A 25448-nucleotide genomic window follows, 5' to 3' on the forward strand; every position below is an offset into this window, starting at 1 on the left:
AGGAATTAATACACCATGACTGGTAGCACAGGTGCTGTAGTATTTTATCCATTCCTGATTTTACAAGTACACAGTCAAAGGGCTAATGATGCATCAGATAGGATGGTATATACATTTGTATTCCCAGCACTTAGGACTCTGAGGCAGGAAAATTAATACTAAGCACCTGAATACACTGAATACCTTAAAATGTACATGAAGAGGGTAGAGAAAAGTTAAGAAGACTTGCAGTTAACTAAGCAGTTAAGAAGACTTGTTGCTCTTGCTTAGGACCTGGATTTGGTTCCCAGCATCCACATGGTGGCTCACAACCATTCATAACTCCAGTTCCGGGGGACCTAAAACTCTCTTCTGACCTCTACAGGAACCAGGCATGTATATGTGGATATATAAACATACATGTAGACAAACTATCATAAACATAATTTTCAAATGGCAAATAAAAGCAGACAAGATAAAAATTAGCCAGGAGGTGGTGGCACACATCTCTAATTCTAGCACTTGGGAGGCAGAGGCAGGCTGATCTCTGAGTTCGAGGCCAGGCTGGTCTATAGAGTGAGTTCCAGGACAGCCAAACTTACAGAGAAAAACCCTGTCTCAAAACAAAAACAAATAACCAAATGAATAATAAATATTTAATAATAATACTACTTTGGTTATATAAAACAATTACATAAAATAAGCTAGTAGTATATGAAAACTATGTATTAGTAAACACTTAAATCAGTGATTGGAAGGTATATCACATTGGGGACTGGAGAGATGGCTCAGTGGGTAAAGGGGCTTATCCTTTCGCAGAGGACCCATGTTTGGATTCACATGAAGTTTTGAAACTGCCTATAACTCAAATTCTAGGATATCTAATCCCCTTTTCTGACCTCCAAGGGCTCCTGTACACATGTGATGCATATAAACTCAATCAGAAAGGTACAAACACACACTAAAAGAATAAAAAATATTATTTAAAGACTAATCTCAGCACTTGGGAGGCAGAGACAGGCAACTTTCTGAGTTTGAGGCCAGCCTGGTCTACAGAGTGAGTTCCAGGACAGCCAGGGCTACAAAGAGAAACCCTGTCTCGATAAACCAAAAAAAAAAAAAAAAAAAAAAAAAAAGACAGCAATTTAAAAACAAAGAAATTAAAAGTGACTAGTAGCACACATCTTTAATCCCAGCACCAGGGGAGGCAGAGCAGATGGATCTCTGAGTCTGAGGCCCCCACTCCCAGTCTACACAGCCAGAGCTACATAGTGAAACTGTCTCCAATGGAAGGAAGGAAGGAAGGAAGGAAGGAAGGAAGGAAGGAAGGAAGGAAGGAAGGAAGGAAGGAAGGAAGGAAGGAAAGAAGGAAAGAAGGAAGGGCTTATTGCAAAAAAAAAAATTAAAAATTAAAAAATATTTACTGCTATTTTTTTCTAGAGTTTCCATCCTTAACAAACATTTACTTAATTTGTACTAAACTGTGCGTTTTAACAGTCCTTTAAAGGCGGCAGGGCTGGAGAGCTCCATGGTTAAGAGAGCTCTGTTCTTCGGAGGCCGCTGGGTTTGCTTCAAAGTACCAACATAGGGGCTCACAATTACCTGTAACTCCATTTCTAGGGAATCTGACACCTAGCTTCCTTGGAACCAGGCAGGCATGTGGTACAAGATATACAAAGAGGTAAAATACATAAAAATTAACACATTCTTTAAAAAAATTCAATGAATTAGGATAAAGGTGAAAAGGAACTTAGCCCATAACTTCTGAATGTGTATCAAGGGTTATTATTTTCCAAAAAAATGATTTTTTATATGAGAGTAAAGGCCCTTGTCACACAAGCCTGGCAGCTTGAGTTTGATCCTGAGAACCCTGGTAAAAGGTGATGGAGAGAATCATTTCTCAAAAGTTGTTGGGGGTGGGAGAGATGGCTCGGCGGTTAAGAGCACACTGACTGCTCTTCCAGAGGTCCTGAGTTCAAATCCCAGCAACCACAAGGTGGCTTACAACCATCCATAATGAGATCTGACTCCCTCTTCTGGAGTGCCTGAAGACAGCTACACTGTCCTTACATATAATAAATAAATAAATAAATAAATAAATAAATAAATCTTTTTAAAAAACACACACTAAAGAAAAAAGTGAGGCTGGAGAGATGGCTCAGCGGTTAAGAACACTTGGTGTTCTTGGTTAGAGGACCAAGTTCAGTTCCCAGTACCCACACGGTGGTCCACAACTGACTCCAGTTCCAGAAGATCTGGTTTCCCAGATACTGAATGCATGATGTACACTCATACATGGAGGGAAAGCACATAAAACAAAAACAAATCTTTTTGAAAAGGTGAAAAAGCAAGCTGGATGCAGTAGTGGCAGAGCACAGCCTAGCATGAGGAAGCTCTGGGTTATTATCTCACACAAACACACACACCCACACAACACACACACACACCCCCCACACACACCCACACAACACACACACACCACACACACACCACACACACACCACACACACACCACACACACACACACACAGACACACACACACCACACACACCACACATGAAATAAAAAACTACAGAGGAAATATCTGCATATCATAAATTGAATGAGAATCTTACATCAGAGCAGGTCTGCACATGTGTATAATCTCAGCGCGTTGAAAGCTAAAGAGATACTGTCCCACAGAGAGGCAGGGAGGGTGGTCAGGGGATTTAGAATATGTAAAGAACTCTTACAACTCAGTAATAAAAAGAAATGAATCAAGGACTGGAGAGATGGCTCAGCAGTTAAAAGCACTTGCTTTTCTTGCAGAAGGCTCAGATTCAGTTCCCAGCATACACGTGGTAGCTCACAACCCATCTTTAAGTCCAGTTCTAGGTGACCCTGTACCCTCTGTTGACCCCCCCCCCACACACACACACACCACTCACATAAAAATAACTAAAAATGAAAAAAAGGAGAAATAACTCATCTTGTTAATGGGCAAAAGATCTTTTTCTTTAGACAAGGTATCACTATGATGTAACACTCGATGGCCTGTAGACCAGGCTAGCCTGGACCTCAGATTCTCCTGCCTTTGCTTCCCCAGAGCTGGATTAAATAAATGCATGTGGCACAGATACACATGAAGATATTCTTCAAACAAATACGCAACAGGGCACTGGAAAGACAGCTCAGAGGTTAAACAGTATCTTTTCTTCCACAAGATCAAGGTTCAATTCCTAGCACCCATGAGACAGCTCACAACCACCTGTAACTCCAGATCTGGGGTATCTGATACTCTTTTAGCTTCTACAGCAGACAAACAAAACATGCAAAACAGACAGACATGCAAACAAAACACCCATACACATAATTTTTTTTTAAGATACACAACAGTACAACTGAACTGGGAAGAACACTTGAGTTCAGGACAGCTTTGACAAGGTTTGAAAAAAAACAGTCCACAAATGTTTATATAGTTTAATGGTAAAAGTGCTTGACTAACATGCACAAGGTGGTCTAAAAACTTCAAATGACAAAAAAACCAAAATAGCAAAGTGCATATTAGGCTAAGTCTATCTCATGGAAATGACCATGGGCTACATCTATCCCCCAATCAAAAATTTTAAGGGCTGGAGAGATGGCTCAGTGGTTAGGAGCACTGACTGCTCTTCCAGAGGTCCTGAGTTCAATTCCCAGCAACCACATGGTGGCTCACAACCATCTGTAATGGGATCCGATGCCCTCTTCTGGGGTGTGTCTGAAGATAGCTATAGTATACTCACATAAATAAAAATAAATAAATCTTTCAAAAAATTAATTCTCTAAGCTGACTGTGATGTCACATATCTATAGTCTCAGTACTCAGGAGGCAGTGGCAGCACGAGGTTTGGGGGAGTGATCCAAAGTTCAAGAGGCCAGTCTGCTCTACACAGTGAGTTCCAGACCAGCCAGAGCTACATACTAAGGCCCTCCTATCTCAAAAAGGAAAAAAAAAAGAAAAAGAAAAAGAAAAAAGAAAGAAAGAATCAGGAAATCAAAGGAATAAATAGTTTTTGAACTAGAGAGGTGTCTCAGAGCACCGGCTGCTTTTCAAAAGGACCCTGGTTCAATTCTAGAACCCACAGGGCAGCAACTGTAACTCCAGTTCCAAGGAATTGACACCCTCACACAGACATATATGCAAGCAAAACACCAATGCACATAAAAATTTTTTAAAGGAATCAAAGAAATAATTAAATATGCTTTAAACATATAATTGGAAAACATCAAGATGGAATTTGGCACGATCAGTGAGATTTGAGATCAGCTAGCTAACTAGCTAGGCTATCAAGTTAAGAGCCTGTAAGAGTCGGTTGTGGTGGTGCACCCTTTAATCCCAGCACCTGGGAAGCAGAGGCAGGTGGATCTCCAAGTTCAAGCCCAGCCTGGTCTGCAGAACAAGTTCCAGGGCAGTCAGGGCTACACAGAAACTCCATCTCAAATATCAAAAACAAACAAAAAAGGATTGCCTGCATTTAAGGACATCCTAGCCTCAATGCCCTGTCTCAAACAAACTCCTAAATGAAGAAAATACACAAAATCAGGAAAATGCTAACTAAAACTGCTGTGAGACTCCATGTCACTCCAAAAACAAAAACAAAACAAAACAACAACAACAAAAAGATAAATTCCATTCCCAGCAAGCACACTGGCAGCTAAAACCCATGTTACTCCAGTTCAAGGTTATCCTAGGGCTCTTCACACACACGGTACACCAACATGCATGAGTCAAAACACCTACACACATACAAAAATTAACCTTAAAATAAATGCTGGCCAAGAGTGCTGGAGCAGGTCGTTAATCCCAGCACTGGGATTAGAGATAGGCATATGCCAGTGAGTTCCCAACCAGCCAGTGACATAAAGAGACCCTGACTAACAACAAAAAATGCTGGGAAGGATGAGAGGAGAGAAGAAACCTAATTCAAATCTGCTGGTACAAATGTAAACATATGCAGCCACTAAGGAATTCCTCAAAAACTGAAAAGAACTTTTGATGACCCAGCTACCCCACCACTAGGTACGTATGTATAAACTTAAGTTTACACACCAGAGATACTTGTACTCCCTGTACTAGTCACAATAGACAGGAATGGAACAAATCTAGATGCACATCAACAAATAAAGTGGCAGAACAAATCTATAATTCCTTCACTAGGTAGGCAAAGAAAAGGAAGTCTCTGTGGGGACAGCCTGGTCTAGCTCAGCATGAGTACACACAGTATACACATTCAATACATTTTCATGTTTCTTACTGGGACTGGAAATTGTGAAATCACTTTTGCTTTTTTGTCTTTTTGAGACAGGGTTTCACACTACATAGCTCTGGCTGGCCTGGAACTCACTGTGTAGACCAGGCTGACCTCAAACTGCCTGCCTCTCTCTATCTCCTGGAGTGCTGGGGTACAGGCGTACACTCTCACAACCATGACAATTAGCATGTTTATATGTAAGGAGACTGACACTCCAAATGGTTAATTAACTGGCCCATTCTAAACAACGCTTCAGAGCTGGAGGTTTACTTCAGTGACAGAGCGCACTCACAATATCCTCCCTCTACAAAGCTAGCTTTCAAACCTGCTATAGAACCACATGATTTTCTTTCCAATACATCTCCCTCGGATTTGGAATCTATAAACACTCAAGTAATAAAAATAAGGCACCAGACAAATTTTATGAAGTTGTTACTCTACCTGAGAATTGCTAAAATGTTTACTGTCCAGAAAGAGTAACAGTAACGTAAGTCATATTCTCCAATATGCTGATAAGCTTCTGTGTCTAGAAATGATTCATAGTAGCAAGGCAGTGGTGGTGCATGCCTTTGATCCCAGCCAGCACTTGGGAGGCAGAGGCAGGCGGACTACTGAGTTGGAGGCCAGCCTGGTCTACAGAGTGAGTTCCAGGACAGCCAGGGCTAAAGTATTCATAAATGCATTCCTATAAATTTATAATCAAAACTTTCAATATCTTTGGAGTTATGAAATGTTACCGAAATACAAAAGTTTGAGCTTAGCAATAATCAAATAATATCTACCAAAACCAACTAAACAAAAAAAGTAATGAGAGAAGAAAACTGGACTTTTTACTACTTAGCAAAGCAAGCTATGCATATATAAGGACTTAAGAGGTCAGTAAAAATATTATTAAAGATTTAGGTCAAGATAAAACTGTGATGACAGTCAAGACAGATACAGTGTACTCAGGTACATAAAATAAATAAAATCTTTAAAAAAAACTGTGATGACAAAATTAGTCATTTCATATTTTTACCAACCAAAGAAAGGAATGAGAACTAAGCTTTCAGCTTCATAAATAATAATTTACTTTTTCTTTCCCTCTTTTTGTTTTGGTTTAGTTTAGTTTTGCTTTCCCCAAGGTTTCTCTGTGTAGCCCTGACTGTCCTGGAACTCAGGCTGTGGACCAGGCTGACTTTGAACTGAAAAATGCACCCATCTCTGCCTCCCTAAGTGCTGGAATCAGAGGTGCATGCACCACCACCACAACCAAGTGTACGTTTTCTAATGCAATGTGATGTACGCTAACTTCTTCCCAGGACTGGGGAAAGGGTGTCAAAAACGTTCTCCAAGTCTCTATAGTAAATAAACTAAATACAGCACTTCAAGTTTTGGCTCAAACCCAAACTGTACAGTATACTGTCCTTTACCTGGTAAGGAAATGAATTAAAAATGCACAAGTGCCTAATAGTAACAAAAGGTGGGTCCCAAATGCAATTAAGATTAGAAAAGAAAAAAAAAAATGCCACCAGGGAAACAATTAAAATGTTTTCTTTTAACAGTCACTAAGTGCTTTGTTTGGGTTAAACACTCATAGGCAAAGAGCTGCCTGCATTATGTCAAGAGTGTACGTGAAAGTTTTGCTCCCAAGAGGCAAATGTCACCACTGTGGGTTGGTTCCTGTCTTCCAAGGCTCATATAGACTTTAAGGCATTCCTGACGGTCCTTACACATGTTAACATACTTTTCTGACTTGGATTGATTCTCAATCCAAGGAGGTAATCCAGCCTCTCCTTTAAGTCAGAAAGGTTACAAGGGTTGCAACCAAATATCAACACTTTCAGTAAAACGAAAGAAAGACAGACAGACATGAGAATGTGTCCCAATAGATGGTTCGGTGGTTAAACCACTTACTGCAACCTAAATTCAAGACTCATTTGGTGGAAAATCGTTCTCCAGGAAAACTGTCTTCAGACCTACAAGAGTGTGAGCAAGCGAGAGCACACACGCGCGCACGCACACAGTCTCTCTCTCTCTCTCTCTCTCTCTCTCTCTCTCTCTCTCTCTCTCTCACACACACACACACACACACACAGCTATTCTTTAAGAACAAAAGCATAGGAATTCTATGTAGGCCAGGTCAAGTGTGGTGCCCCAGGCCTGTAACCCCATCACCCCATCACTTGGAAAGCAGAAGCAAGAGGATCAAAGAGTAAGGCCAGGTCAGCTAGCTACATAGGAAGTTAGTGCTGGTCGGGGTTACAGCCAAGCCGAGTGGGACTCATCATCCCCACGGTAGGGATAATAAGTCAGAATGATTAGTAAACTGCTCAGTTCGAAACTTAGGCTACACATTGAAACCCTGTATCAAAAGAAAAAAAAAAAGAATCAAAACAAAACAAACAAAAAAAGAACCGCTAGCCCCGGCAGGTAGCCGGCTCTTACCATCTCACTTGAGACTGGCAGGTGGAAGACTGGAAGGCGAATACTGGCAATACAACTAGGCCAGTCTCAAAGAAATTGGGGGGGGGGGGGAGGGGGAGGAGGGGGAGGGGGAAAAGAGAGAAAGAGAGACTTGACTTTCTAGTACCACAAATAATATCTAGATGCCAGGAGGCCTCTGTTTTTCTCATATTCTGAGACCAGAATTTAATTTCCAGTTGGAAACGGAGAATCAATGCTTAAGGGGACATATGTAAGCAGCCAGATAGAAATAAAACTCGTGCAAAGGAGCAAGGCTCTGCCTCTCTCCCGCCCCCCGCATGGATCTCCGTTCTAGGAAGCACCCGGGCTGAGCCTCCAGCTGTCTCCCGGGATTGCTAGGCACTTCTCCAGCCCCTTGCTGGGCAGCCCTCAAAGCCGCACTTGATTCCACTCCCCTCGCCTCCCAACGCGCTTCCTTCCTCCGAACTTCGCGTCTCTGCGGCCGGCCTCGCTGTCCCAGCCGGGCCTAGGTGGCCTCACGACCTCCTCCGCCTAGTTCCTCCGCCGGGACCCCCCCCCCCCCCAGCCGCGGCCGGCCCGGCGGATGTCCGTCCTCCTCTCTCCCGCGACCTGTCCCCTCCGGACCCCCGAAGCACGCAACGGCCGGGCCCGAAAATGGCGGAGCGCGACCGCCCGCGGCCCTCACAGGTCCCACGGCGGACTTACCGTAAGGGGCCTGGAGGAGCTCCTAACCGCGAGCGCGGCGTCCTTAGGCGCCGCAGGGAATGTCTCTCCCGTCTGGTCCTCTTCTCTTCTCCCCACTCTCAATTCCTCTCCTTCAAAGATGCAGCCGCCATCTTCCCCGAGGAGCCACCGAGCGTACGCCTATGCGTCATCACGGCCTCACGGCGCTACGCCCCGCGCGCCTGTGCCGCAGGTCTACCGTAGGGCTCAAATAGAGCATGCGCGCAGGTGAGGGGCGGAGCTTGGATGTCGGTGCCCACAGATTTGAGTTCGTCTTGGTGGATGGAGGCGGTATCCCAATGCTAGGACTTCTAGCCTTTCCTCGCCACGTGAGCCATCCTGCACGTTCTCAAAACAAACATCCCATTCCACTAAACTAAATAAGATAGGTTTTTTTTGTTGTTGTTGCTGTTTTTTTTGGTTTTTCGAGACAGGCTTTCTCTGCCTAGCACTAGCTGTCCTGGAACTCACTCTATAGACCAGGCTGGCCTCGAACTCAGGACTCCGCCTGCCTCTGCCTCCCAAGTGCTGGGATTAAAGGCGTGTGCCACCACTGCCCGGCTGTCATTTTTATTTAAAAATAGAATTGCTTCCGAACTGTCCTCTGCTTGTCCTTTTCGGTCTTGGGCTGGATAGATGACGTGTCGCGCTAGAATCATTTGGGAAGACAGAACCTCAATTGAGAAAATGCTCCCACCAGATTGGCCTATGATCAAGCTCGCGGTACACTTTCTTACTTGATGATTGATGTGGGAGGGCCCAGCTCATTGTGGCCAGCTAAAAGAAAACAGGCTGAGCAAGCTGTGGAGACCAAAAAGCCACTCCTCCATTGCTTCAGCACCCGTTTCTTTCTCCTGTCTTTCATTCCTTCCCAGACTTCCCTCAGGCCATGAGGGGCTGGAATCTGGAAGTGTATGAGAACTTTCTTCCTCAAGTTGCTTTTGGGGATGGTATTTTTCCTCCGCAATAGAAACCCTCACTAAGACTCCGTAAGTCTGAGACATTGAGAGTCCCGGACATAGCTGTGCTTGCCAACCACACACATGCACTCATGACTTCACTTTCTCCCACACCACATGAACCAGGCATGGTGGGACATGCCAATAATACCAGCGCTTGGGATGCAGAGAGTTCGGAAGGGGCAAGTTTGAGGCACTCTTTGGCTACATAGGCAGTTGGAGGCTGTCCTTAGCTACAAGAGGTTAGGCGCCCCCTCAGATCCTGAATCTGAGTCCAAAGACAGTCTGAGATCTCAGTTGGCAGATATGTGAAAAGAAGGAGCAACAGAAACAACCAGGCTTCTGTATATGGACAGACAATGCAGGCAACAGTGACCGGCGAAGCCTGTGCACAGCTCTTGCTGCGTGCCTGTTCTCAGCTGTTGCTGAACCCCTGCATGCCAAGGTGTAGAAGTTAATTCTCAGTAAGACTGAGTTCACTACTTCAGTCACCTTTCTGTCCCCATGACTACCTGAGCATATTAATTTTTAAGCTTTTTGTTTGATTGGTTGGTTTTATATGTAGCCCTGGCTGTCCTGAAACTCTTTGTAGACCAGGCTGGCCTCAAACTCAAAAAAAAAAAAAAAAAAAAAAAAAAAAAAAAAATCTGCCTGCTTCTCCCTCCCAAGTGCTGGGATTAAAGGATTATATCAATATGCTGGGCCCTGATTTTTAAATTCTTAAAAGATTATGATTTTCATTATATATGTGAGTCTCTGTATGGATATCTATACCCGTGAATGCAAGTGTCTTTGGAAGCCTTAAGTGTCAGATCCCCTGGAACTGGAGTTTCTCCAACATGGGTCCTCGGAACTGAGCTCAGGTCCAATATGCACTTTTTTTTTTTTTTTTGGTTTTTTTGAGACAGGGTTTCTCTGTGTAGCCCTGGTTGTCCTGGATCTTACTCTGTAGACCAGGCTGGCCTCGAACTCAGAAATCCGCCCGCCTCTGCCTTCCAGAGTGCTGGGATTAAAGGCGTGTGCCACCACCGCCCGGCAGCATCCTTAACTATTGGGCCATCTCCCCAGCCCTTTATTTTTAAATTTTAAAATGATATTTGTAGCCAGGCAGTGGTGGCGCACGCCTGTAATCCCAGGCAGAGGCAGGCAGACTTCTGAGTCAAGGCCAGCCTGGTCTACAGAGTGAGTTCCAGGACAGCCAGGGCTATACAGAGAAACCCTGTCTCAAAAAAAAAAACAAAAACAAAAAGCCAATATATATATTTGTACACACACACACACACACACACACACATATGTCATGGTACCCCTGAAACTAGCAGCTGAACTTAGTACTATGTAAGCACCTCCTAGAGGTACAGGTTTTGAAGGCTTGAAGAGCAGCTAAGACTTAGTGTCATCTAGCAAGTCTGAGGTCCTTGCAGAAAGCAGGAGTCTACTGATGAGGGTGCAGCCTATGACAGTGGAGCCACCAGCATTGAAGAGCTCAGGGAAAGAAGTTGAGGCTTAGTGCATGTAGCAGGGTCAGTCCCTGCAGGGGCCAAGACGTAGAGGTGTAACCTTTCTCAAGTTGGAGCTTCACAGGGCCTTGCGATCCAGACTGTGAGTGAATCTCAGGAAGAGGACACTGAGCTACAGGATTCCATTTACACTACTGGATGTTGATTCTGCTTTTATTTGATTGTAACTGTGCCGTCCCTACCTCTTGGAATAAGTTTTTATGTGTGTGACTGTTTTACCTGCATGAATTTATGTACACCATAAATCATGTATGGCATCCCTGGTGTCCAAGGAGAGCAGAAGAGAGCATTGGATTCCCTGGAACTTGAGTTATAGGTGCTCTGAGCTGCTATGTCGGTGTTGAGAATTTAATACAGGCCCAGCTCTTACAAGAGCAGCAAGCACGCACTCTTAGCCACCGTACCATCTCTCTAACCCCACTATGCTCTGTAAGAACAAAAAGTACCATTAGTAGGTCTTCTCTACAGCCCCAACTCAGGGACTTATTTGGTTTGGTTTATTGTTATTTTATTATTATTTGTTTTGGGAGGGGGTGGTGTGTTTCAGACAGGGTCCCATTGGAGCCCTACTGACCCTGGAGCTTTCTTGTCCAGGCGGGTCTTGAACTCACAGAGAGCTGCTTGCCTCTGCCTCCCAAGAACTGGGATGATAGGCATGTATCACCAGGCCCAGTGCTGAACTGTATTTATATTGTGATATGAACATGATTCTTGGGATAATAAAGAGTGGCTATTACATTTTATTTATTTATTTATTTATTTATTTATTTATTTATTTTTTGAGACAGGGTTTCTCTGTATAGCCCTGGCTGTCCTGAAACTCACTCTGTAGACCAAGCTGGCCTCGAACTCAGAAATCCGCCTGCCTCTGCTTCCCAAGTGCTGGGATTATAGGTGTGCGCCACCACCGCCCGGCTGGCTATTACATTTTTAAGGTATTTATTTATTGATTTTGTTCTGGTTTTGTTTTTGAGACAGAATCTATGTATTCCTGGCTGTCCCGGAACTCACTATGTAGAACAGCCTGTCCTCAAACTCACAGAGATCTGTGAGTTTGCCACTGGATCCAAAAATCTGGACTTTTAAAGGCTTTAAGAATTTTTGTTTTATGTGTGGGTATTTTACCTGTGCCATAAGTCTGTGTGCCACTTGCATGCAGTGCCCAGAGACCAGAAGGGGTGTGAGACTCCTGAAATGGGAGTTTAAAATGGTTTAGCCATGAGGTGGTGCTGGGAATCAAAAGAACCCAGATCCCCTGGAAGCAGCAGCTGGTATTTATTGCTGAGCCATCTCTCCAAGTCAGGTAATTAGTTTATATCTAATCGACAAGGGGTAATTTGTGCTATTTAGGTTTTTTTGTCAACTTCACATAAATTAGTCATCTAGGAAGAAGGAACCACAATTGGAAAAAATGCCTCCATATGATTGGCTTGCAGGTCAATCTGTGGAGGTCTTTTCAGGATAATGATTTATGGGAAAGGCCCCGCCCACTCTGGGCAGTGATACCAGGCTGACTTCAAACTCCAGAGGCTGGGATTGAGGACACAGTGGTCCTGATCTCTAGCACTGAGACGGGAGCACACTCACTCACTCCTTCCATATCACCTCTGTAAGAGAATCCCTGTCACTCAGTATTGGGCAGGGGTTTGGATTAGGCTTCTCTCATGAGGAGTCTTTAGCGGTTAGGCCTTCCAATCTGGCCTATGAAGGAAAGCTCTTAATTTGAAGGTGACAATATGAACTCTTCAAGGCCACTTCAGATACATTCCCCAGGACAGCCCCTTGCCCCAGGAAGAAGTCCGTCTCCCACAGGGCTGACGGCCCTGAAGGAAGCTCCCCATGGTGGGCTTCCCTCCAGTCTCCAGGGCAGGCCGAGTGCTGGCAGGGCTTTCAGTCAAGTGTCTCTCACTCTTTAACCATCGCAGGGTGGCTGGGGGTTGACTCAGGGAGTAAGATCGGTGCTGTGCGTGAAGACCTGAGACTGTCGTTAGAACTAGAGTTAGGGAAGAGTCTGCTGTGTCCCAGCTGCGCATGCCTTGAACCCCCAGGTACAAGCACAAGAAGTGAAGTCAGGGCTGTTGGGGCTCTTGGTCACCCAGGCTGGATCTAGGTTCAGTGAGACAGACCCCATCAGGACAGAAATATGTGCACACCCACTGACGTCTGCTAGTCTCCTTACACGGACGCACACACTGCACATACATATGTACAACACACACAAAGAGAAACAAAAGCAACTCCAGGGCTAGGCTGCTGCTCAACGCCAAGGCACTTTCCTAGCACATACAAGACTTTGGGTCTAATCTCTTAAATTGTAAAAATGAATAAATAAAATAAAAATAATTTAGGGACTAGCAAGATGACCCAGTGGGTAACAGCACTTACCACCAAGAGATAAACCAGAACACTGTCATTATTTGACTTTTTTTTTTAAGAATTGTATTTATTTGTTTATGGGGAGGGGTCCTCCATCCATGGCTCATGCGTGGGGGTCAGGGAACTTGCAGGTAATCTCCTTTACAACAGAGTAAAAACATTCCTCGACTATACAAAGTTTTTTATAAATCATTTTAGCTTCAAAAACTACAAAATATATTGACATTTAAAAACTGAAATGTCAAGAACAAAAAATAAAAACATGGGGTCCAAAAAACCACAGTAAGAGGTATCCAACAAATGTTTTACCATCAGCCTCCTCACCAGCCCAGGCCTGCAGCACACGGGACCACAGCAGCCCTTACGCGGGAGGCTGCAGTGAGAACTGACGGCAGTTACGGTCCACTAGTCATGGTGAAGAGAGCACTTGACCACCCACGGCTGTCCTTGCTTTCCTCTCCAAAAGCCACACCCTAAGTGTTGGCTCGCACCTGTAATCCCAGCACTTGGGAGGCTGAGGCAGGACTGTTACAACTCTGAGAACTACGAAAGACATTCTATCTCAGTAAGGCAAAAACTATGAAAGAAGTCCCAGTGTCTTCTGAAGCAACATTCCTGCGAGGCCCACCCAGGGTGGGGACTGAGGTGTTGCTGTGTAGAGCCGGCCCAAGGAGCAGAGTGGCGCCGCCTGGAGGTTAGTACTGGAAGCTGCGCTTCGTCTGGATGTCATCAAGAATCTGCTGCAGTTCCTCATCTTCAAATCGCCCTTCAAGGCTAAAGAAAACAAAGACATTTATGTGATTTAGCAACTGCAAGTTTTCCCACACTGTTTGTCTAAGGAGGTTCATCTTTGTGCAGTTCACTTAGCTCTACTACCTTTAAACTGAATTTCTTCTGACATTCCTTTATAGAAGCACTAAAAAGTTGTAAATACAGAAAAGATTTTTAAAAGCTTCAACAGTCACACATGATTTAAATTTCTTTTTTTTTTTTCTTTTTTCTTTTTTTTGGAGACAAGGTCACAGGGATCTGCCTGCCTCTGCTGGGATTAGAAACACGCACTGCCAGGCCCTGCAATGATTCATTCTGTAGTCATTCATTTGTTGTGTGACTTAATGATTGTGTCCAATACCTGTCATTACCAATACCACAGCAGTGAATACCGGAATACCTTATGGGTAATGGAAGTAGTCACACTGACTTCACTAGATACAGTTATATGCTCTGCTACTGTCTGCAGTGTAGGAGAATTCTGCCAGTTTCTTATGCTCCTTGGTGAGCTGTTAGGAGATCAAACTCACACACAAGAAGCAAAAGCTCCCCCACTGAGTTGCATATTCCTAGCACCTTTTTCTGTTCCCTATTCTTCCGGTCCTGTGGTATAAGACTATTCTTAGGTTTGCAAGATGGTTCAGCTGATAAAGGTTGTTTGGCACCAAATCTAACAAACTGAGTTTGATCTAGTAAATGGAGAAAAACTGTCCACTGACCCTCATGTGCTTAATGTGACATCATAGACATGCATGTGTACACACACCCATAGACATGCATGTGTACACACACGTAACACAATTAATGGAAAAAACTCAAACTATTCTTAAGCCAGCATGATCGTTCACACCTGTAATCCCAGCCCTTGACAGCTGAAAGCAGAATAATCAAGAGTTTCAGGAAAGCCTGGGCTACTTGAGACTGCCACCAACAAACCACAAAACCAACCCCAAACCCTATCTCAAACACCGTTCAGTTACATTCCGATTCAATGCTGGCATATCATCAATCCAAATGTTAAATGCATGCAACTTTCAGAGCTACCATTTGACTTACAGAAATACATATATATAACATAGACAAGATCCATCCCATCTGGTACTAACCTTGGAATCAGAGCTTTGGACTCTTCAGCAGTCTCAGGGCAAAGATTGGCTAAACAGGCCAACTCAAACTTATGTAGCTTTTTCTGGAGAAGCAAGCTGATTGTAGGGGAGAATAAAAACACAGAAAGACGAATTGAAGAGGGGGACTGAAGGAAGCAGTAATGGGGTGGGGGGGGGGAATGAGTAAGATCAAAATATATTATATACCTGAATAAAAATGTCACAATGGAACCTGTTATTATGTGTAGTTACATACTAATAAAAAACAAAATTACATTCTCATTCAGTGCTGGTCAAATGCTAATCATCAATAGCAAAAAGGAGATCAAATGTAGTTGAGAAAAAGTATTTATAATCTTTGATTATGGTTATCTGGGCCTTAGAATCCTCCTTTGAAGTCATTTCCTGTTCCTACCCTCAAAAAAATCAAAAAGTTCCAGAAGAAAAAAAAAAGAGAGAGAAAAGCAGCAGGCAGAGCCTCAAACCCCATGTGAGCACAGCTTGGTAAAGAGGCGTGTACCATGGCTGGTGGAGAGGGGACACAGGACTTAGGGGCTGCTCTTTTTCCGGGGTACAGACTCCACTCACAGTGTCCACACAGTGGGGCACAGCTGTCTCAAGTCCCAGATCCACTGGGTCTTAAACCCCTCGCTGGACATCATGTACACTGGGCACTCGAATAGTACAGAGGCAAAACACTCATACACATAAAGTAAGAAATGTAATAGTTGAATAGATATTAAAAAGTCTGCCTCCGGAAAGTGACTCTAGCTCTATGCTCTACCCACTGCCTTTGATAAGTTAATATCAAATGATACAGGACAGCTGGTTGGCTAGTCTATTGAATATGTTGATGTGGAAACACGTCTCCTTTAACTTTGAAAATAAATACACCAAACTCTACTTTGTGCAAATCTGTGTATAAGCTGTATCTTCAGGATTTCAGTAACCTACACTATAACACAAAGCTTACTAGAATAAGTTTGGTTTCAAAATGAATGTAGTAAGAACTTACAAATTCTTTTTTTTGTTTTTTTGAGAAAGAACTTATATATTCTGGGGGACTGGAGAGACGGTTCATCAGTAAAAGCATAAAAGCATCTGCTAATGTTCAGAGGACTAGAGCTGGGTTCCTAGCATCTACACTGGGTGGCTCCATATGTCTACACCTCCTCTCTGGTCTCTGCTAGTGCTGGCACTGAATATACATAGTACACAAATAGACAAGCAATTATATACATATAAGCAAAATAACATAAAAAAAATGATTTGCTGGGCCTGATGGCACACGCTCACAGCAGCCTGGTGTACAGAGATACAAATCTGTCTCAGTAATAATAATGATGATGATAATATAATTTTTCTAAAACAAACAAACAAACAAACATGTGGTTGGACACCTTCAATCTCAAAGGAGTTAGATCTCTATGAGATAGAAAACAACCTGGTCTAATATTGAATGCTAGACCAGCCAGAGCTAGATAGTGAGACTCTGCTCAAAAACTTATATATACAGCCAAGCTATACAAAGAAATCATCTGTGTGTGTGTATAATAAAAATAGATGATACAAGAAATTCTACCTAGAGGACAGTGAGTTTATGATGGCATATGCTAGCAACCCCAAAATTTGTGATGCAGAGGAGAAAATTCTGAGTGAAGGCTGAGAGCCATTTTGCTGTAGGCAAAATTTTGGGGAGGCTTCAAGGCCCCAATTACTTTTTTCTTTTTTAAGATTTATTTATTATATATAAGTACATTGAAGCTGTCCTCAAACACACCAGAAGAGGGTATCAGATCTCATTACAGATGGTTGTGAGCCACCGATGTGGTTGCTGGGACCTGAACTTAGGACCTCTGGAAGAGCAGTCAGTGCTCTTAACCACTGAGCCATTTCTCCAGACCTACTTTTTTTTTTTTTTAAACAGATTCTATCTATGCAGTCTTGCTATGTAGAACAGGCTGGTCTCAAACAGAGATTCTCCAGTCTCTGTCTCCCAAATTCTGGGATTAAAGGCATACACCACCATACCCGGTTAGGGTGTTTTTCAGTATTTGTGTGTGGTTTATTTATTAAGCTATTTGTTGTGTTTGTATATGTATGTGTGTAAGCATGCATGCTCAGAAGGCAACTTTTGGGAATTCATTCTCAGAGCTCCTGGGTGCATCTGGGTTTCTATAGAAGCTCAGGTCATAAGGATTACACAGAAAGCACTGTTTATTTGCATTTGTTTGTTTTTTTCTAGACAGTTTCCCAGTGTAGCCCCGGCTGTCCTGGAACTTGTTCTATCAAGCAGGCTAGCCTGGAATTCAGAGATATGCTTGCCTCTGCCTCTTGAGTGCTGCACCATTAGCTCCTGGCTAAAGCATGTTTTACCCACTGAGCAGTCTCATTGGCCCCATTTTTTTTTTTTTTCAGTTTTTCGAGACAGGGTTTCTCTGTGTAATCCTGGCTGTCCTGGAACTCACTCTGTAGACTAGGCTGGCCACAAACTCAAAAATCCGCCTGCCTCTGCCTCCCAAGTGCTGGGATTAAAGGCGTGCGCCACCACCGGCTCCATTTTGTTTTAAAACAGGGTTTCATGTAGTCAAGGCTGGTTTTGAACCTACTATGCAGCTAATGCTGACCTTGAACTCTTGGATCCTACAGCCTCTGTCTTTCATGAGAGTCTATAATAGTAAGACTGTTTTGTAGGGCCAGAGATAGGGTTCAGCAGCTGACAGCTGCTCTTTCAGAGGACCTGAGTTCTGAGTCGCAGCACTCACAGTGACTCACAACTGCCTACAGTTCCAGTGGTGGGGATCTAACGGCCAATTCTGGCCTGTGTGGGTACTGTACACACACAGTGCACAGACATACAAGCAGCCACAACACCCACCCGTACGCCATAAGTAGTCTTTGGTTTTGAACTTTAAGTTAGTACTCACCTCCGAACGCTGGCAATGGTCTCTCTGTTTTTGAAGCGGCTGAAACGGGCTGTATAGTTCAGGGTTTTCATGAAGACCTCGGAAAGCTCCTGTTCGTCCTCTGCACTCTCGTTCTGCTGCTTCCGGTGCTCCAGAAGCATGTGAACCTCAGAGTTCAGGAGCGTCTCCGCCGTCTCAAACTCTGCAAGAGGAGCAAGTGGGAACTGAAAATACGCTTTTAAAAGTCTCAGCATAGCCAGGCGATGTTGGCGCACACCTGTAATCCCAGCACTCTGGGAGGCAGAGGCAGGCAGATGAGTTCGAGGCCAGCCTGGTCTACAGAGTGTGTTCCAGGACAGCCAGGGCTACACAGAGAAACCCCGTCTTGAAAAAAACCAAATAAAAAACAAACAAACAAAACAAAACAAAAGTCTCAGCATCTGGGAGGCAGAGGCAGGATGATCTCTGTGTTTGAGGTCAACCTGGTCAATTATTAACGAGCTGCAGGATGGCCAGAAATACACAGAGATTTAAAAAAAACAAACACCAAAAATCAAAACCAGAAGCTGGAGAAATGAGCAGGTACTGTTCTTGCAAAGGTACTCCCAGCACCCACATCAGACACCTCATAGCACTGCTGGCCTCTTCAGGTACCAGCACAGGCAATTAAAATAAAAATAAAAATGAAAACAGTAAGATAGGGACCAGAGAGACAGCTCAACACTTAACAGCACTGGCTAATCTACCTGAGGGTTGTTATATAAGGGCTACTCTGTCCTCAACCCCAACAAGGCGGCTCACAATCATCTTTAAGTCAAGTTAGTTCCAGGGGATCCAACATCTACTTCTGGCTTCATACATACATGCAAATATACAGGGAGGCATAATAATTTGTATATATAAAAATTTTAAAACAGATTCTCCATCTCAATTAAAATATACACAAAAGACAAAAGATATCATCACTTTCCGGGGCTGAGCACATGAATAAATGGATAAAGTCCTTGCCACTCCAGTGTGAGAAGCAGAGTTAGGATCCTCAGAACCCACAAAATAGGTAGAGAGGGTTCCTATAATACAGCAGTTGGTAGGAAGAGACAGAGGATTGATTCCCTGGGGCAAGGTGACCAGACTAGGTGAACTGAAGAGCTCTGGGTTCTGCAAGAGGTTTTGCCTCAGTAAGTGGAAAAATAATCAAGGAAGTTACTCAACATCAACTCTAGGCCTCTATAAGCACCTGCACAAGAACATATGCCTACACATACCACACACATAAGTAAATGTCGCTATCTGGGCTGGGAATGTAGCTAAGTAGGTAGAATGTTTCCCCAGTATGCACAAAGCAATAAATTCCATGCACAGCACCACATACACTGGGCATAGACCTGCAATCCCATTACTTGGGAGCAGAGAAAGAGGCTAGCCAGTGCTACATGACACTGTCTCAAAGAATGAGGGGCGGGGGAGAGACACAGGCGACGAAGACTGTAGTTAAGAGGGCAAAAACCCAAATTCAGTTCCCAGCATCCAATTCAAATAACTGCCCACAACCATAGCTCTAGGGAATGTGATACCTTGGACCTTATACACACATGCTTATGCCCACAATTAGTTTTGTTTTTGTTTTTTTGAGATAGAGTTTCTCTGTGTAGCTCTAGCTGTCCTGGAACTCCTGTGGACCATACCGGCCTTGAACTCAAGCGATCCACCAGCATCTGCCCCAGGTGCTGGGATTAAAGGGGTATGCCACCACTGCCTGGTTTATTGTGATTTTTTTTTTTTTTTAAATTCTGGGCTGGCCTCGAACTCATGAAGATCAAGCCTGCCTCTGCCTCCCAAGTCCAGGAACTAAAGGCCCCCACCACCTGGCTTATCGCTTTTATTTCTGAGATGATTACATCATTTCCCCCTCCCTTTCTTCTGTCTAAACCAGCGGTTCTTAACCTAATGCTACAACCCTTAATATAGTCTCTAAACCAGGGCGGCTCACCTCTGCAAACCCAGCTCTAGCTCTGTGGAAATAAAGGCAGGAGAATGAGAGGTCCAAAGTAACCCTTGCCTTCCTATCCAGTTCCAGTATGGGCTGGAACCCAGGCCAGTATGGGCTGCCTGAGACAAAACTCGCAACAGCACAGCAGGAGCAGTAATGCCCGGACTATCCTTGAACTCCAGGGCTCAAGCTATTCTCCTACCGAAGGCTCCAAGTAGCAGGAGGCTGGCGCACACCCTGCAAAAGGAAGTACCAGACATGCCAAACTGGAACCAATTTCGCCCCCATTCGTCCTTCCTAACTTGAAAAAGCTACGAGGGTTCAGAAGCCAATGGTAAGAGCGTTTCTCCAAAGAGGCCAGGGCAGGGACCACTTCTGACCCACAGATCTTGAAATGCTTTGACCAACACTGTGAGAGGACCATAATTCAGCTTCTATTAGCTGCCAATTTTGAAATGAGACCTCTGCCCCAACTCCCTCTTTTGCATGAAAGGAAAAGGACATAACTGAAATCTCCCTAAAAATCAAGAGTGATGGCGCAAGCCTTTAATTCTAAAACTCAAGAGGATGGGGTAGGAATGTGATAAGGTGGAGGCCAACCTAGGACACCATCAAAAAAAAAAACAAAAACAAAAACAAAAAACAAAAAAAACCCTGCTGGGTGTAGTGAAATTATCTAAACCACGCAAGGGTTCATTCGTGCCACGCTAACCAATCAATCCCCTGTGCGTAGCCCTTCGCTGCCCTACGCAGTGCCAGGGCCAGGCCCGAAAGCTCTCTTTGGATAGGGAGCGGATAACGACTACAAGTCAAGGACTGTGTCACCTCAGAGTCGAACTGTCCCGGATCCTACCTTTGGGAAAGATGAGCTGGGAAGCGTCTTCTTCTACATCGCCAGCCCGAGGATCGCTCCCACCGGCCGCCATTGCTTTAGGACGTGCAGCCACAGACGCTGCGGCAGACTGAAGCCGCGAAGGCGCACTCCTCGAAGAAAAAGAACCAATCGGGCCCCGAGGCGGGGCCAAGTGGATGGGCGGGACCGAGGAAGCTGAGAGGGCGGAGCAAGGGGAGGTCGGGCAGGAACTAATCTACCCGGAACCTAGACTGCCCGCGAGGAGGGCGGGCCGGACGCAGTCCTAGCGGCTTCCGGTCGTTGGAGGTGGGGTTCTGTAGTGCCCGCTTGGAGGTTGTTTATTTTCGGCAACACACGCTTGCCTTGGTAAGCCATTTCAGAAGAAAGTAAGGTGCAGGAGTGAACTAAGTGCCTAATCCAAGGACTGGCCTGTGATGAAAAGCTGGGTAGGTGACTACAGAAACATTCTGAAATCTCTTTCAATGATTTGATTGTTTAAAAAAAAAAAAAACCACTAACCCCGGTGTAGTGGTCATGAAGTAAAACCACTGGGCGCGAGGATAAAGAGTTGAAGGAGATCGGTTTGCCTTTAATCCCAGCTTGTCTGAGGCAGGCAGAAGCAGGCTGAACTTTTGAGTTCGAGTCTAGCCTGGTCTACCAAGTGATTGATAGTTTCAGGATAGCCAGGGCTACATAGTGAGTCCTTCTGTCAAAAAAAAAAAAAAAAAAAAAAAAGTTCACAGAGAGGCGTGGCTACTTAGCAAAGTCCCTGAATCCACGCCAGCTTAGATTACATACCATCCTATTGAAAAAAGAAAATTCTGAGCAGGTGAACATTAATATTGAGAACTTTTTAGCATCTCTGTTGGGACATTTGAATGATAAGTAGAAAGCTAAATGAAAAATTGGTGCTATTTTCTTTTTTTTTTTAAATATTTATTTATTTATTATATATAAGTACACTGTAGCTGTCTTCAGACACCAGAATAGGGTGTCAGATCTCTTTACGGATGGTTGTGAGCCACCATGTGGATGCTGGGATTTGAACTCATGACCTTTGGAAGAGCAGTCGGTGCTCTTACCTGCTGGGCCATCTCTCCAGCCCCGCTATTTTCAACTTAGAAACAAAAATCTGTACAATAAGGGAAAAAAATCTTCTCTAGCGCTTGAATCATAGAACACTAGTAAACTCTGCTAACTTTTAATAAAAACTGAATTGAAGTTGCTGGAGAGATGGCTCTGTGGTTAACACTTTCAGAGGGCCTGGGTTCATTTCCCAGCACCCACACTAGGCTCACAATCACCTGTGACTTCAGCTACTAGGGATCCAAAGCACTTTCTGATCTCTTTTAGAGGACACACACACACCATACACAGCCTTCACATACACAGAAAGTAAATCTCTTCAAAAATTGGTAGAAGTATTTATTACAAGACAAGTATATGTATTTTTATTATGTAGGGCCATATAGACTGGTGCACAGAAGAGATTAGAGAATTTTGTGGAATTTGTTCTCTGTTTCCACTTTTACTTGGGTTCTGGGGATTGAACTCAGGTCATCAGAATTGAATATCAAAGGCCTTTATCTGCTGCATGATCTCACTGGATAGGTAGTCTTTTGATTTGTAAATAAAGTGAGTTTTACAAAACTGCTATGTATCTATATTTGTAGAAGGAATGCATTGGTTAAAATAAATGGCTATATAGTATTGACAGAGCTTGTTAACCATTTCACAGTGCTTTCCTGAACAGCATGTGAGAAGTTACATTAGGACTGGAAAGATTCCCCCAACATTAGCTACTCTTACAGAGGTCATGGATTCAGTCCTTAGCATATACATGGTGGCAGGGTGGTAGCACACTCCTTTAATCCCAGCACTTGGGAGGCAGAGGCAGGTGGATTTCTTTTTTTATTTTTGGTTTTTTTGGATTTGGTGTTTTGTTTTTGTTTTGAGACAGGGTTTCTCTGTGTGGCCCTGGCTGTCCTGGAACTCACTCTGTAGACCAGGCTGGCCTCGAACTCAGAAACCCTCCTGCCTCTGCCTCCCAGAGTACTGGGATTACAGACATGCGCCACCACTGCCAGGTAGCAGGTGGATTTCTGAGTTCAAGGCCAATCTGGTCTACAGAGTGAGTTCCAGGACAGCCAGGACTACACAGAGAAACCCTGTCTCAAAAAAACAAAACAAAAACAAAAAAAGCATCTACATGGTGTCTCACGGTCTATAACTATAGTCCCATGGGGCCCTAATGTGCAGACACACATATAGACAAAAATAGCCATACGCATAAAATAAATAAACCTTAAAGCAAAAAACAAACAAACAAAAACACAACTTTGTAACAGATATTCCTGACTTATCAGAACTCCTTCAGAGATATTCAGTGAAATAGTTTATGGTCATACTACATCTAGGTAGTAGAAATGGGCTTGAGAGTCAACACACACACACACATACACACACACACACACACACACACACACACACACACACACACGGAAAGATAGAAGGGTGAGGGGGAGAGAAGTCACTAGACATAGCGAGAAAAAAGAGTAACAAAAACGTAAGTGACATTTCACGGGTTGGTCTGCACGTGACATTTTCATTTAGGAAACTATTAAAAGCCATCTGTAAGGTCATGAGGTTAAAATGATGAATTGGATAAAAATCTGTCCTCAAAATTAGCTCAGCTAGTGCAATAGCTGACAACTGATCTAACAGGAAGTCAGAAAAGTTGCCCAGGAAAAGTCAAGAGTCTGAAGTTTGGATATGTTTTAAATGAATGTATTAGTCAGGGTTCTCCAGAGTCACAGAACGTATGTGTAGTCTTTATATAGTAAAGGAATTTGTTGATGATTTACAGTCTATAGTCCAACTCCCCAACAATGGTCAGCAGCAGCTGTGGATGGAAGTCCAAGGATCTAGCAGTTGCTCAGTCCCACAAGGCAGGCAGGTGAAGAGAGAGTGAGTGAATCTTCCTTTTTCCATGGTCCTTATGTAGGTCTCTAGCAGAAGGTGTGGCCCAGATTAAAGGTGTGTGTTACCACACCTAGATCTGGGACTTGCTATGTCCCAGATGACCTTGAACTCAGAGCTTTCCCTGTCTTAATCTTCTGGGATTCTTAGTCACCATACCTCTAGATCTCCAAGCCAAGATCCAGGTCAGAGTTCATTCCAGCCAGGCCAGCCTGGTCTACAGAGTGAGTTCCAGGACAGCCAGGGCTATGCAGAGAAACCCTATCTCAAAAAAAAAAAAAAAAAAAAAAACAGAGTTCATTCCAGATAGAGTCAGCAAGAGCCACTACAATGCATTTCCTAAGGCTTCATGTACTGGTGGCCAGAGCTGTTTAAGATGTAGGGACTAGATAGAACTGGAGCAATGGTTCAGTTCACAGTGCTGGCCTTTGTAAGCATGAGGCCCCAAATTCCATCTGGGAGAGTTTGCAGGATAGAGGTGGACAAGGAAAGAAAAAGCAGGCTCCCTTAGATTTCCATTTCTTGTTCACAGAAGACATTGGGAGAAATGGCAAGAAAGCATCTAAAGAGGACCACCCATCGCGGGAAGAGGAGGTTCCAGGGGCCTAGAAAACACTCAAAGGAGAGGCCATTCAGGAGGTTCAAGCTTTAGGCTTTTATTCCTAGGGATAAGTCTGTTACTTTCCCTTTCTCCAGGACTTGGTCTTCTGTCTTTCCCTGGTGTTCAGTTCTTTGTCAGTATCAGGGAGTGAGCTTGATGGTCTCCTAGATGGCCACCAGCACCCTTGTTATAGATCCTTAGATCCCTCATAAAGTGTTTAATGTCCCCGCACTGAGGAGGAAGAAGATCTATACAATCCCAAAGACTCACTGGCCTGTCAGCCCAGCCTGATTGTAAATCAAAGATGGTGAGAGACCTGTCTCAAAGGAATTGGCTAGTATTCCTGAATATGACATCCGATGTTGTTCTCTGCCGTGTACATGGACACATGTGTACCTGCATACATATGAACATGTATACACACACAAACAGAGATGTCTCAGTGTCTATAGACACTTGCCACTAAGCCCAAGGAGTGGAGTTTGATTTCTGGTATACATGTGGTAGAAGGAGAAAATTAACTCCCAAAAGTTGTCCTCTGCCCTTCTTACATGAACCATGGTGCATTTGTGCATATACCCACAAACTATAAAAGGTGTTTTAATGACTTTTTTAAAAAGCAGTGAGGTCTAATGGCATCCCTTAGGAGGACTTAATGTACTTCCTACGTCTCACCTTTATCATGGTCTCTCTCCCTTTTGTATGCCTCCTCCATGCTGCCTGTGTAGTGAGGTTCTCACCAAAGCTCCATGCCCTCTGTGGTTCTGGAGGTTAAGCTTGACAGGTACTCCTGATTGCCAGCCTGAATGGCTGTTACCCACTGAACCATCTCCCCAACACTTCATCTTTGCTCTTGTCAAGGATTCTGGAATTGTAAAAATCTAAGGGAGAAAGGCGTTTTTTGTTACCACATAACTGAGCTAAATGACACCTTGGGTTTTTAGATAATTTTTTTAGATTTGTTTGTTATTTTGAATGCATATG

The 25448-nt window shown here is 43.9% G+C and overlaps 2 protein-coding genes across 2 annotated transcripts in view; both read right to left on the reverse strand.

Moving 5' to 3' along the window:
- Nucleotides 1-8560, reverse strand: part of Wdr33 (WD repeat domain 33) — a 101808-nt gene extending 93248 nt beyond the window's left edge. The window contains exon 1 of the mRNA XM_052155311.1: nt 8386-8560. The gene's annotated coding sequence lies outside the window, so the exon portion shown is untranslated. The remainder of the gene's footprint in view (nt 1-8385) is intronic.
- Nucleotides 8561-13295: 4735 nt separating this feature from the next.
- Nucleotides 13296-21024, reverse strand: Polr2d (RNA polymerase II subunit D). The gene is made up of 4 exons (XM_052156086.1): nt 20885-21024; nt 18063-18243; nt 15136-15231; nt 13296-14032 (listed from the first exon to the last, which is right to left on the reverse strand). Exons 1-4 carry the CDS (start codon nt 20955-20957, stop codon nt 13954-13956), a joined length of 429 nt encoding a protein of 142 aa, XP_052012046.1. The 5' UTR covers nt 20958-21024; the 3' UTR covers nt 13296-13953.
- Nucleotides 21025-25448: the final 4424 nt, after the last annotated feature.

The sequence above is a fragment of the Apodemus sylvaticus genome, chromosome 13 (genome assembly GCF_947179515.1).
Source record: "Apodemus sylvaticus chromosome 13, mApoSyl1.1, whole genome shotgun sequence".
In the NCBI taxonomy this organism is placed as follows: domain Eukaryota; kingdom Metazoa; phylum Chordata; class Mammalia; order Rodentia; family Muridae; genus Apodemus; species Apodemus sylvaticus.